Below are 14,539 nucleotides of genomic sequence, written 5' to 3'. Positions count from 1 at the left end.
AGCGACAGCCGCGGCCGGGGCTGGAGGAAGGGGGCGGGGGTGGGTGGGGAGGGAGGGGGTGCAGCGCGTGCGCGCCGCGAGGGTTCCAGCTGCGGGAGGGAAGCGGAGAGCGAGGGAGCGCGCGCGCGCGGCAGCACGAGCAGCGGCGGCAGCAGGGGTGGCAGGGGCAGCAAGGGGTCCTGTCGCTGACGGGCGGCGGCGTGTTTTTCCAGACACCTGAGGAGGAGGAGGAGGAGGAGGAGGAGGAGGAGGAGGAGGAGGAGGAGGAGGAGAAGGAGAAGGAAGAGGGAGAGGAGGAGGAGAAAGAAGAGGAGGAAGAGGAAGAGCAGGAGGAGAGGCGGGAGGCGCCGGCAAGGCTGCAGTGGTCGCGGCTCTGCGCGGAGATGTGGCCCTTGGTGACAACGCTGCTGCTCTGCACCGTGTGCGGCGGTAAGTGTCCCTCCGGTTCCCCGGGACCCAGCATCCTCCCGCCCCGACCCCGCATCTGGCGGTGCCCCACTCCCCAATCACTTCTCATTTTGCCAGCGGCCCCCAGGGAACTGCGCCCCCGAGGGAGGGCTGCTGGGCGGCGGGTGTGTCCGCCCTGTGCTGGCCGTGGCCGTGGCCGGAGGAGGCAGCGACGCAGGCGGGCGTCTGTGCCCTACACAAACACATACACACACTCGTCCCCTTCACTTTCACATCCAAAACGGGAACGTGGGAGCGACCATCTCCTCCCCACCCCCTACTTCGCCACGTCTTATGAGGGATCCCCTTACCCCGTTTCCCTTCTCCCCCCCCCCCCCCCGTGCAGACGCAGGTCCTAACTCCCCCTTCCACCTACAAAATGCAGACACCCGAGAGACGTCAAAACATTCATTTCCCACTCCCCCCCCCCCAAAAAAAAAGAAGAGATGGAGGCGGGGATAGTTGCTCTCACCCTCCTCCACTCTTCCCCCCTCCCGCTCCCTCCCCCCAGGTCTGTATGCTTTAGATGTATTTGGGGGGAAGAGTAGGAAAACATGGGCCTCTCTCTTACCAGAGGAGTACGCATTCTGGTGAAGTGGGGAAGACCGGGTCTCTAACAGTTTACCCTCTCACATGTTCTTAGTAGGGAAGAGGACATAAAGGACAGTCAAGTTTCATTCCCTAGCCATCCATAGGGGAGAAACCTTCCTCTGGCTGCCTTTTTGACATATAAAGAGGCCCAGCTAATCTCCCCCAACCCCAGTTAACCACTTTATATCATATTCTGCACTCAAGCTCACTCACTTTATTTGGAAGATTCTTTCATAAACTACCCACATCTTGTCCTTCAGATATGAAAAATAATATCCAGTAGTTTAAAAAAATCATTTGTGTGGGGCTCCGGATACAGTTCCAGACCAGCCTGGGTTTTAGATTCTTTGGAATCAAAGCTTTGGAAAATGTCAGCGATTATGTAGTTCCTGTTAAATTTAACATCCAACCTTTGCTTTATTTCTTGACGTTAAGCTTTTTGTAAATTCTTACTGTAATATACATTTCTGCTCTGAGCAACATACAGTAATAGCAGTAATGAAGTTGATTTGTGGAAAGCAAAAGTAATTTGACTTAGAACTGAGTACTGCCCTTGAAGTCTTGTTGATAAGGGAATATGACTTGAGATTTACTAAGATTCCAGTAGATCTATTTCACTTTTCCTGAGCATCCTGCAAGGGGGAGTAGTTAGGTTATTCAGACTCCTAATAGCCAAATATTTCATTTTAGAAATATCGGAACAGATACTGGTTTTTAAAATCATCATAATGTAATAATTCTATACTGATATCATTTTTAAAAAGCAGTGCTTTTGAATTTTCATTTAAAAGTGATTATAATGTAATATAAAGTATCAACATTTCAGACTGATTGTTAATTCAGACTTAATTCTGGCAAGTCTAGTCTGAATTAGTAAAAGGGTTGAATTAAAGAATATTTTTAAAATAGTGTTCTTCAAATCATGTTGTTAGAAACAAGTTCTACAAAAGAAGCTCCCAGGTAGAAGTCCTCATGGACCTGCTTTAATGAATAGATAAGACTCATTTGTAATTAACCACATTCATATATATATATGTGTGTGTGTATGTATGTATACATATATATACATATATGTGTATTTATTATGTAGTTTAATAAGAGAATATGTGGAAAGAAAAATCATGAAAATTTTAAGCTGAGTTTTGTATAGGCACAATGTGCCTATAAATTTTGGTTCAAACATAAAACAAACAGGACATACATTGTTACAAAGTAAACTCTCCTGCTTAACACTTCGACATGTTTGCTTTCAGTTTCATTTCTAATGGGTAGGTAATTTTTTTCTCCTGTAGTGTAGCAACTTTTCTACAATATCAATGTCTTCCATAGCAAGGCAAATTCTGATCTTAAAAATTCCTTCCATCTAAGTGCAATAAAGCTGCATTATACCTTTTGGCATTTCATTACAAGATATACCCTCTGATAATGAGTTATTTTCTCTGAACAAATGTGTTTTTATTCTTCCTTATTTCTGAGCCTACCCATGATCTATTGCACTTCCTCTAAATGGGCATCATTACTCTTGTTGTCAAGGATTTTATTTAATGCAAAATTGATAAATAAGCCAAACAAACCTCAAATAGATGATGACAGGTATATAAACTGCCATGTTCAGGAGTTTTCTTTGTTGTGAGCTTTTAAAACCCGGGTTATACATGACAAAAAATCTTTACTGTCTGGGCTAAATAGTAATTTGGTTCGTTCAAAACAAATGGCTTTTTTTCTCTCTAAGAAATATATTATTTTAAAACATGAGTTGCCATTTTAAAGAAGTAAAGTATATTTCTGAGGATGGCCTAGTGGTCTGGAGGTAGTGTTAAAGGATTATAGTTCATGCTTGCCATTAGGACACTCAGTCATGCTGTCAGCTGTGTTTTGGCAGATGTTTTATCTTTGCCACTGAGTTGGAAGTGGAGATTTGAGAGGATGGGTTATGAGAGATGGATGTTTCCCCTCAAATTGATAAGTAATCTATAGACTCCAAAATCATTCACACAACAACTGTGTTAATGCCGCCACTGCAGTACTAATATATTCTTATAAATTATTTTAGTGATAATAGTTTTTAAGTATTTTATCACTCTTTTTAGTATTTTCCTTCCACTGAGATCACCTAAAAGCTAAAATTTCCATAGTATTTTCAGCTCATTTATCTTGTCCTCCAGTAACATCTTAATCATGATGCAGGGTTGACTAAGTTTTCAAAAGCTATGCCAATAGAGCAGGAGCTCTGGCAAGATCTACCCCAGTGGAAAGGTTTTGTGTGTGATAGCTTGGTGATGGATGGACTGCCTGTCTTCCAAGGACCAGCCTAGTTAATTCTGACTGAGCTTGGCCTCAGGGTGATGAATTTTTCAGCCATAGTAACTCTCTAAGACCATCTACTATGCCTAGAGGGTTGGTGATCTTTGTTGGTGAAGACTTTTGCCATACCATTGAAATCACAGATCCTTGCAATATTGATGTAAACATTTTTTATATTGTAATGTAATAGATATTTAACACTTCATGCATTATCACAGACATTTCTTCTATGTGTTAAAAACAAGAATGTTAGAACTGACTAGTTGAGCAATTTATTTTTTACAAAACACAAGTTTACAATTATACTTGATATGTGATCCTTTAAAGTTGGCAAATCACTTTAGTTATATTATCTGAGCCTCATAATAACCTTGTAAAATAGGTAAAACATTTTCATTTCATGTAGAGAAATATTCTATTCCATGTAATAACATGACCTGGATTTTTTCTTCATAGGTTTATGGCAAGTGGGATTTTGTTTTCATCAGGATCTGTGTTTTCATTGCCTTAGACACCTTGTGCTGATGCAACTTCCTGTACTGATCCATATGTGCAACTTCTCAATTTACAGTCTTATAGTTAGGTAGGAGTTGGAAGGTGAATTGAATTAGGACATCTTAAACCCAGGTATTCCTGACTCCAGGAAAAACAACAACTCTCTATCCATTATTTCATGTTGCTTCTTATAAGTGGAGTTTAGTATTATGGAAGTAAAGAAAATGGAAAGCTTTGGCTTCTTCGGCTACTTGGTGAAATGAAAGGTAGCATGATGTAGAGGAAGAAGCCTTGCACATAGAGTTAAAACTGGGTTCAAGTCCTTAACTATCTCACTTAGGTCATATAGTTATATGACCTTGGACAAGTCACTTAGTTTTCCTGAGCTTCAATTTCCTTGTTGATAAAATGGGGATACTACTTAACTCATAGAGTTGTTGTGAGAATGTGTGTAAAATGAGGATTTATGTGAAGTTCAACAAAACTTATCATTAAAGCCCAATACCAGCTATAACTTGAACCTTTAGAACTCCATCAGGAATCTCAGAGATTTTGGACAAACACAAAAATTATTGGGAAAGGGGGCATTATGTATTCTTGAATGGAGTTAGATCTCTTTTTTTGGATGGGTATAGGGAAGAAAAGCAAAGGTTTAATCTACATTGGATTGTGTTTCATTCTTTTTCCATTTCAATCATGGATCAACAAACATTTAATAAATTCCTACTATGTACTCAGCACGTTGCAAGACATAGATGAGTCAGAATAATTTGAGCTTATTAGTACCTAGAAACTTAAACTCTAGTATAAATGTTAGGATTCTTGTTTTTAGTATGGTACCCTTTATATTGGATGTTGGATAAATATTGGCAAGTATTTTATTCTACAACTGTTTTATTGTGCCACCTTAACTTCTAAGTTTGTAGGGATACAGGATTTAGAGTTAGAAAGGACTTTAAATATATAGTCAAGCTCACTTATTTTGCTAATGAAGAAACTGAGGCCCATAGCTGGCAAATGACTAGCCCAAGATCACATATAGAGTAAATAGAGATGAGAATCTAATCCAGGTCTTCCAGTTATAAATGCAATGCTCTTACCATTATACCATAGTTGTCTTATGGAAAGGAGATGTCTTAAGGATCTAATAGAAACGTTGGTGAAAATTACCACTCATTTAAATCCAGTTTAGGTGCTTTCTATTCTCCTGATTCATTGTTTCACATCTTCTCTCCTTTATGAAAAATTTCTCCCTTCTTAGTCTTCAGATTCTTTCTGTTTCCTTATCTGTAAAAGAGGTATATTAATAGCACTTACCTCCCACAGTTGTTGTGAGGATCAAATGAGATATTGGTCAAATGTTTTGCAAACTGTAAAACACTATCAATGATGGTGGTAGTGATGATGCACCTTCTATGTCTTCATCACATCCTAAAATAATTTTTTGTGTATAGCTTAACTTTTAATTAGATTTACTCAACAAATTAAAATTTTAAAATGTTCATCGGAGCTGTCTGAAGAGATGTTTAGATTAAGAAAAGCTCCCTATCCTCATGGAGCTTACAGTCTAGTAAAAGCTATGAACCATATACAACTAACCATAATGCTGAATCATGTAGGGTAGATAGATGAGATTCAGAGTGCTGTAGTAGTCAGAAGATGCAAAGAGTAATTTCTAGTGGGGGAAGGGGAAGGGAATGCATCATAAAGAAGGTGGCAGTTGAGTTAGGCTTTTTAAAGAATGAGTGGGAATTCAAAAGGTCAGAGGCATTTTAAGTGTAAGGGAACAGGAGGCACTTAAGTGTTCAAAACCAAAAGGAAATGAAAGATGTCATTCTCCACTATTGCCAGGCCTCTTTCTTCAGATTCCCAGGAAGTCAGCAGCTAAAAATTATTAAGAGAAACCTTATTTAACTTTAGAGTTCATCTCTGATCTGTCTTTGCCCACTCCCCCCCCAGTCTGTTTCTGTTAAGTGGGAGTTGAAATTCTACCACTGGCATATCAACATAGGGCTGGCCTACTCTAGAAAATCTTTCCAACTGCATGGATCAATTAAAAATCAGAAGTAATTAGTAGCTATGTGAGTTCCTGAACTCTATATCACTGACATTCATTAAATGCTTAAATCATCAAAAGATATAGGGAGGGCAAAGAGAGAACTAGGGTGGAGTAGAAATTGGGAACCTCTTGCATCCCTTCCCATACCTTTGCAGTAACTATTTAACTCATAATTACAATGCTTTGGAAGTCTGGCCTTGGTGAGCACTTGTGCTGAATCATTTCTGGATTTTCAGATGGTGAAGATTTATCCATTTGTTATATTATCCCTTTCACATGTTTTTAATTTCGGGGCTTTGATAGGAGTAGTAGAGAAAGGCTCCTTGATCAAGGCTCACCAAAAGCCCTTTTTGATTTTGGATTTTAATCCAAAAGGTTTAAGGAGACTGGAGCCAACAGACATCTCTCTCAATTATGATGATGATGGTGCCCATTTGAGTAGTATTTTATATTTATGATTACATTTGATCTTAAGGTAAAGAATAAGGAATTGAAACCTATAAACAAGGTCTACCAATTGTAAGCCTAACTCACTAAGCTCCCTTCGCCTCTCCAGAGTAGATTTTAGGCTCACTGTATTAGGGAGAAGTTTGAGTTATTCCTAAGGTGCATACTTAGACCTTCGTGGAGGTCTTAGGACCCAATATGCTTATTAGTTGGCTCTAGCTCATCTGAATACTCCTGTGTCATTCTGACATCATTGTCACTTACATTTGTATACTTCTGCTTGATTAGGTGATGCTGATTTTGACTGCTGCTGCCAAATCTTGAATATTCAGAAACTAGTTAAATAATTTGGTGATTATCCATGTCTCCTTTGACTTTTTTCCCCCATGATGTCTATCTTTTTTCTCTTTTACTGCTTCTGTATCTGAAGATGGAATAAAGAAGGCATAGGAAAGGAAAGCCAAATCAGGCCCTTTGGCAATTTAATAACTCAACTAGAGCACTAATGTAATTAATTCAGCAAACAAATTTATTAAGTGCTTACTATGTTCAAGACATATTGCTAGGCAGTAGAGAAGGCAGAAACTAAAAGTTATTACTGATGAGATTCAGGTTATTAGTGGGTGGATTATCCAAATTATTTACCCAGGTCATTCTTGCTTTCAATTTATTGACATTTGTTCTGCTTAATTGCTTCAGTTATAATAAATTATTTGATTATAATAAATAATCCAATATAATTAAAACTACTTTCTCTTACCCCCTGTAAATCAGTTAAAGAAAAACCACTATATTCTGTGGTGCTGGCATACCATTCCTCATTTACTTATGTATTAGGAAAGTTAAACTTCAGACTGAGAAGTTGTGCTCTTCATTTCTCCAGCATCCTAGTTGCTTTCTCTTCTTTGTCTCCTCATGTACTAGACCATGCCTAATTTGTCATTGTTTCATCCCTAATATCTAGCCTTATGCTTGTGTCACAGTGAGTGCTTAAGTGTTTTTTGAATGAATGAACCATTGCAACCTCCCTCTCAAATCCTGCTGCTCAGGGGAAGTAGCCAGGCCAGGAAAGCTGAAATAGAGGAACAACTAGCAATGTAGAGGTCCAAGACCTTATACATATGCTTGAAGAAATACCTGGTAATTCAAAGCTGAGAAAAAGGTGAACTATGGAGACTCATGGGGACAAAAGCCCCAGAACTACAACTTAAGCCTTTAAGCCAAAGAAGACCTGTTAAGTAATTAATTGTTAATATTCACAAACTCTACATGCATTCTCTGTTGATTTCTCTAACATCCTGTGAGGTATTCACGGCAGGTATTATCTGTATTTTTTTTTCATAGATGAGTAGAAAGAAGCCCAGGTTAAATAATTTGGCCAAGGTCAGATTGCTAGCAAATGGTAAAGTTGAAGATAAGACCTAGGTCTTCAGACTCTCAGTCCTTGTTTCTAATACAGTAAATATTGCTCAATTAAACAGTCCTCTCTCTTTGAGGTCTTCAATAATTTTTAAGAGTATAAAGGGGTTCTGAAACCAATAGGTTTGAGAAATACTGGTCTAGACCAATGGCTCTTTAAAATGTGAGGAATTTGGTGGGCCACTGCTACCTCTATTCACATAGTTGCGTAACTTGGCTAGCTAGTGGCTGATTATTATTTTCCTTCCCAACTTCAATAGAATTTGGAAGGAGTCAACTGGCAACTTGTCAGAATGAAATACTGGATACCAATATCGCACTCATTAGAGTGAATGGCTCTTCTCTCATTTTCTTTTTCCTTTTTTTAATCTGTGTCTTGGAGGAATACCTGTTACAGTGATTTTGGAAATCCATTGCTGAACAGTTTTCAGTGGAGTGTGGGGGTGGAAAATGCCATTCAATTGTATATAACCCTTGCATACAAAATATCTACTGCAGTCTGTATTTAGCAGTGTGAAAAACAGCCACATAGAATCAGTTTTTCTTGTTAGCATTCTAAGACTTTCCAACCTAGTGGAAAGATGTGATGTGATTCATCCGATTTATTTTGTATATTAAAGTAGGATCAGCCACTTTCCTGGAAATGTAGCATAAGGGTAGAGATAAACTTCATGTCAGTTTAGCAGGTTCTATTTAGAGAAAGTGTATTGATGTTGAGGCTGAATATAATACTTGGCCTGCTTTTCTGTTCAGAATTTGTTCATAGTGAGGACATGACACTTATGTGTGTGTCATCAGTAGGCAGCAGCACATAAAGCTCCATGGCTTTCAAAATCATATCTAAATGTGCGTGCCCTAACACAATAGTTGATTCTCTTCTGTGACTCCCATTCTGTCCAAAATGTATTATGATATACACTTTGTATAATTGGGAAAGAATATGGAAAAACTGGTGCTTTGAAACATCACTAGTGTGTACTGCTGTTAAAAAAAATTGGTTTATGCTTGTTTTGTCTCATGCTGCATTATCTCATTGCTTAGTTTTGTCTACAATTAAAAAATTAATCATAAAGCATTCCTAGCATATTCAGTATTATATCCTGAACAGTTTTAGAACTTAAATAAAACAGTTGCTTTTTTTTTCTTTTCTAGGTTCTGCGCAGCTGACATTTAATTCAACCAGATTTGTAGAAGAAACTATTTGCAATGAAACTGTTGTACTTCCCTGCATTGTTAATAATCTAGAGATAAGGAAAATTAAAGTCATGTATGTAAAATGGAAACACAAAGGAAAAGAAATTTTTACATTTGATGGAGATCAAAATAAGCACAATGCCAGTGATAATTTTAAAAGTGCAACAATTGCATTTTCACTCTTAGTAGAAGGAAATGCCTCTTTGCTGATGAAAAAGAGTGATGCTATCCCTGGGAATTATACTTGTGAAGTTACAGAATCGAACAGAGAAGGAGAAACAACAGTGGAACTAAGGTATCATGTGGGTAAGTTGTATAAAAGCTTCTACTTTATTCATACTGCAGCAAATCAAACCTCATAGAATAAGGACAAGTATTGAATGAATCGGAAAGAAAACTCCTTGAAATCAAAGTAGGCTATTAATAATATATGTTGAAGTAATGTTTTAACATCATTAAGAGTTGGGAGTCTTGCTTTATTTCCTATTAGGCATTTCACACTGAAGTACACTTGGTTTCTGACTAGGAGGGGTTTTGTTTCTGTTTCTGTTTTTTTTTTTTTAAACAAAATTTAAATTGTAACAACTGTGTTCTTTGGACAAATGACCCTAAAACTTTTTGGTCAGGAATCACTTCATCAAGGTAGAAAATCCACTTGCTTTACAAACTTCTGTTTGTCATCACCAAAAACAAAACCCAGAAAACCCTACAGTTCTCCATGGACCCACATTCTACTTTCAGTTGCCTGACCTTTTACAAGTTTTGCATTTTGATGGAGGAAAGGTGGTGCCAAGACTATGTACTCTCAGTGGAGGGTAAGGTTTGAAACTAGAGACCAGATGTTGGGAACGATAACCCTGTCAACATTTTCCATGCTTTCCTTCTTGCTTTCTCACCACACGTGCTTCCTGCATGCTCGTTTTTACAAGTCTTACATGTTAGTCAAGATAAGTGTCTTACTTCCTATAATCCAGAGCTGAAACAATGTCTGCAGTCACACTTCATCCCCTTTTGTCCCTTCTCCCACACTGCTTATGATCCCTATAGAAGTTTGCTGTGATTACTGAGTTTCTAGCAGTTAGATTATTTATTCAACAAACATTTATTAAGCACCTAATATGTATTAGACATTGTGGTAAGTGCAGGAGATACAAAAAGAAGCAGATAGCCCTGCCCCCATATCCTGTAATTCCTTTTTTTTACTATCTGGCTAGCTTAACCAGGTATGAGTGTATCCTTACATTGCATTTTGTTTTGGGGGATATGTGTTTTTAAGATTTAAAAAAAAATTCCAAACTTAAATGCCAAATAAAATTAACATTTCCATATATTTAGTAGGACAAAAAATAGGGATTGTATATGAAACTACACATCTGTTATGTGCATCTTGCTTTTCTTTTAAAATATATCATATTAAGTGGAGCAGCTAGGTGGTGCAGTGGATAGAGCACTGGCCCTGGAGTCAGGAGTACCTGAGTTCAAATCCAGCCTCAGACACTTAACACTTACTAGCTGTGTGACCCTGGGCAAGTCACTTAACCCCAATTGCCTCACTAAAAACAAACAAAAACAAAAATAAAATATATCATATTTAATAAATGCTTAATGCCCAAAGACTGGTGCTGAAGCTTCTCATTTAAGGCGACCACACATTAAATTTTAAATGTCACAATAGAGATGCTAAAAAAAACCATGTTAGATTGTAAAGAATCAGTTAACAGAGAGTAGCAAGTAGTGCTTAAACTTTAATTTTCATTAGATGTGAAATTTGATCAAAATCTGTTCTATATTAGTATAGACCGACTACTATTCCCCCCCCCCCCCACTGTTGGTTTCTGTTTTATTTTTTCCAGTTACATGTAAGGGTAGTTTTCAACATTCATTTTCATAAGATTTAGAGTTCCAAATTTTTCTCCCTCCCTCCCTTTCCTCCCCCCTCCACAAGACAGCAACCAGTCTGATATAGGTTATATAGGTACAATCCACAAGTGCTCTTTTTATCAGTTCTTTCTATGGGAGTGGATAGTATGCTTCATCATTAGTCCCTTGGGATTGTCTTGGATCATTGTATTGCTGAGAGTAGTTAAGTCATTCACAATTGCTTATCGAACAATACTGCTGTCATTATTGTCACTATGTACAATGTCCTCCCAGTTCTCCTCGCTTCACTATACATCAGTTCATATGAGTCTTTCCAGGTTTTTCTGGGATCATACTGTTTGTCATTTCCTATAGCACAATACAATTCCACTACAATCATATACCACCACAGCTTCTTCAGTCATTCCTCAGTTGATGGACATCCCCTTGATTCCCAATTCTTAGCCACCACAAAGAGTTACTATAAATATTTTTTGTACATTTTTCCCCTTTTTTCTTTTTTATGATTACTATTGTTAATTGTTTCCCTCCATCCTATTCCCTTCCCCATGATATTTACTCTGTTATCTATCTTCTTTCACCCTATCCCTCTTCAAAAGGGATTCTGCTTCTGTCTGTCCCCTCCCCCAATCTGCTCTCCCTTCTTTTGCCCCTCTCTCTTTATCCCCTTCCCCTACTATTTTCCTGCAGGGTTAGATAGATTATTCCACCCAATTGCCACTCCAGTGTCTTTGCCAAGAAATCCCCAAATGGGGGCATGAAGAGTTGGACATGATTTAAATGACTGAACAACAATACACCCCAGGAACTAAAATTCATAAGCCATCTACATTTTAATGTGAATTACTTTAATAACCAAGTCTGATCTTGTTTGTATAATGAGGAATGGAGGAAGTCTCTGATAAGAGGCAGAGATGAGGCCTAGAGATGAGGAAGTTTGATATGAAAGGAAGAAAGGTTCTGAGAAGAGGAAAGTTACACTCTGAAGCATAGATCACTTCAGGAAATGTAGACTTTGGTAGGGATAGGGCAGTGAAGTTCTAGGGATGGCTTTTGAGAACCTGTGAGAAGCATCAGGTCACTGGTTGCTTGTTTGTGGAGGCTGAATTTTAGACAGAGGAACCAGAAGGGAACAAAGGCTGAATACAGTTTTGCCTAGGATCAAGGCAAAGTCAGAGTAGCTCACATTAATAAACATTTCCAAAGAGATTTCCTCACAGCTCTTTAAGGTAGGTGATGTACTGAATTTGGGAACAGAAAAGTGGCTGTTATTATACACTCCTTTTATTCCCCACCCCAACACATATGTATATATTTTGTAGGTTTATAATTTCATATAATGTGTGTGAATAGATGTCTTTGTAATTTTTACTGTAACTTAAATACGTAGATACATATACACATATTTCAGATTACTCTTCAAAAATTAAAATTCATTAAACTGTTTTTAACAATTTAATATTTCTTTGATGATTTGTGAATGAACTGCGAAAAGCTAATTAACAGCTCTCATTGTTATTTGAAAGGAAATTTTAAAGATCTAGATAATAACATTGGATAACTTCTAGAAACTTCCCTTTTCTAACTCATTAAATGAAAATATGAGTAGTAACATTTCTGTCTTGCTTTAAGATTTATAAAAACTTTAAATAACTTGGTTAGGTAGGTGTTATGAGACTATTAGGAACTAATGCAAATGAAACTGAAGCTCAAAGGGATGAAACTGCTTTTCCATAGTCATACAACTAATAAGTTACTCATAGCACTGAATCCAGACCTTCTGACCCCAAAATTGGTGTTTTTGGATCCCCTCCTATCCATATTGCTAAGACAATGTAGCGTCATGGAAGGAGCATTAGATTTGTCTTCAGAGGGATTTGATTCAAATCATTTCATTTTGGATCTCTTTTTCCTCATTTGTAAAATAAAGAGGTTGCCATAAGTTATTTCTGAAATCCATTGGATTTATATTCTCCTTCAATTTAACTTTCAGCTTATGGCAACTTCATGAAAAAATTCAGTTTTCTTCTTAAATATGTAGTAGGATGGTATCTCACTTTGAAGCATGGAAAACTTATTTGATGGGGAAATAACCCCAGTTGTGGGCTTTGGGGATAATACTACTGATAACTTTTTTTCCATCTTGCATAACTATAACTAGAGGTACAAATGAGAGCAGAAGTTAGGGTTGAGAGAATTGCAGCTGATAAGCTTGTGATAATAGAGTTTGTAATTTTATTTTATTTGGGAGTGAAATTCCATATATAGAAAAATTCAATGAAATTGAGAAAACATAATACAATATATTTAGTTATTTTTATTATAACTTTAATGTAATTTCTAGATCTAGCATATATGGTAAATTCCTTTTCTCTGAAATGTTACAGAATTTGTGCATACATTAAATTTTGTTATTTTTATTATTACTTAAGTTAGTATAGTGACTAAATGGAGCAAATATGGAGAATTGTTTTCCCCTGAAATACAAACATTTGGAAAGCTAAAAAAATCTAAAGTATCTTTTAAAAAGTTGTTTTTATATTATTTTCTTTCATGAAAGATAACCTTTTGGAGATATATATATATGTCCATATATGCACACATATTACTGTATAATAGTTATTTGTGATGACTGAAGTAGTATGAAATGCCTTCTGAATCATCAAAGACTAAATTATGTTGAATATAATTTTTTTTTAAGTGAGGCAATTGGGGTTAAGTGACTTGCCCAAGGTCACACAGCTAGTAAGTGTTGAGTGTCTGAGGCCGGATTTGAACTCAGGTACTCCTGACTCCAGGGCCGGTGCTCTATCCACTGCGCCACCTAGCTGCCCCGAATATAATTTTTAAGATGTATATTTTTATTGTATTTTCATTGTTTGAAACTGGTGATCTATTTGAGCATTCCCAATAGGAATATTTAATCAGATAAACCCATACCTCATATATTCTGCATAAAATTTATATGAATGAATGAAACATTAAGCACTTATATACAAAGCACTAGGTAAATGCTGATGATACAGAAAGGAAGTGAAGAAAATTCCTGTTTTCAAAGAGATCCCATTGTAATAGGTAAGATGACACACATGGAAGTTTTCAGCTACAAGGCCATTTGACAAAGCCAGGGACTTTGGTGAAAAGAATTTCCTTTTTCCTGGGGTTTCAGTAGATGTGGTAGCAGCACTTGCATATTTGCCAGGCTGCATTCTTCACAGGGGTTATATCCCAGGATAATGGTTGAAGGTACTATAGTGAAAGTGTTGCCATTCTCAAAGGCTATCCTAGGATATCTTCATCAGGGTCTGAAGGGAGATGATAGTCAAAGTGGTGGTAGTAGTTTGAATTGCCTAGTACATGTTTCCTCCTGACTCTTTCATGATGCCTTACTCCTTCAGCTAGATGAGTTTGCCTCCCCTGTGTGCCACAGTTGGTGGGGATGGCTGGCCCCTTCTCTACAGGCATTGTCCCTGATGATGGCCATGAGGGCTGGGCTAGAGCAGGACCTGTGATAAGAGTTGTGCTTTTACTCTTAGGATTCCTATTCTTGTCTTGCTGTTGGTTAGTCATTGTTGGTGGTGGTGAGGAGGAAGATGTGCCCTTTTTTGACAGTGATTTCTCTCATTAATGATGGCTTTCAGGTTTGGGCTGGAGGGAGACATTGCTATTCCCAAAGCTCTTATTCAGGAACCTGGGCTATTT

At 37.7% G+C, this 14,539-nt stretch overlaps 1 protein-coding gene across 4 annotated transcripts in view; it reads left to right on the top strand.

The window, feature by feature from the left end:
• The first annotated feature begins 275 nt into the window (after positions 1–275).
• The window catches only part of CD47 (CD47 molecule), an 81,206-nt gene continuing 66,942 nt past the window's right edge, over positions 276–14,539 (top strand). For all 4 annotated transcript variants that reach the window (XM_043997593.1, XM_043997592.1, XM_043997590.1 and 1 more), the window contains exons 1-2: positions 276–429; positions 8,915–9,262. In XM_043997593.1, coding sequence (XP_043853528.1) covers positions 384–429; positions 8,915–9,262 — 394 coding nt within the window. In that variant the 5' untranslated portion in view covers positions 276–383. The remainder of the gene's footprint in view (positions 430–8,914; positions 9,263–14,539) is intronic.

The sequence above is a fragment of the Dromiciops gliroides genome, chromosome 3 (assembly GCF_019393635.1).
Source record: "Dromiciops gliroides isolate mDroGli1 chromosome 3, mDroGli1.pri, whole genome shotgun sequence".
NCBI classification, from domain to species: domain Eukaryota; kingdom Metazoa; phylum Chordata; class Mammalia; order Microbiotheria; family Microbiotheriidae; genus Dromiciops; species Dromiciops gliroides.
This window is presented reverse-complemented; position numbering and strand designations above follow the sequence as displayed.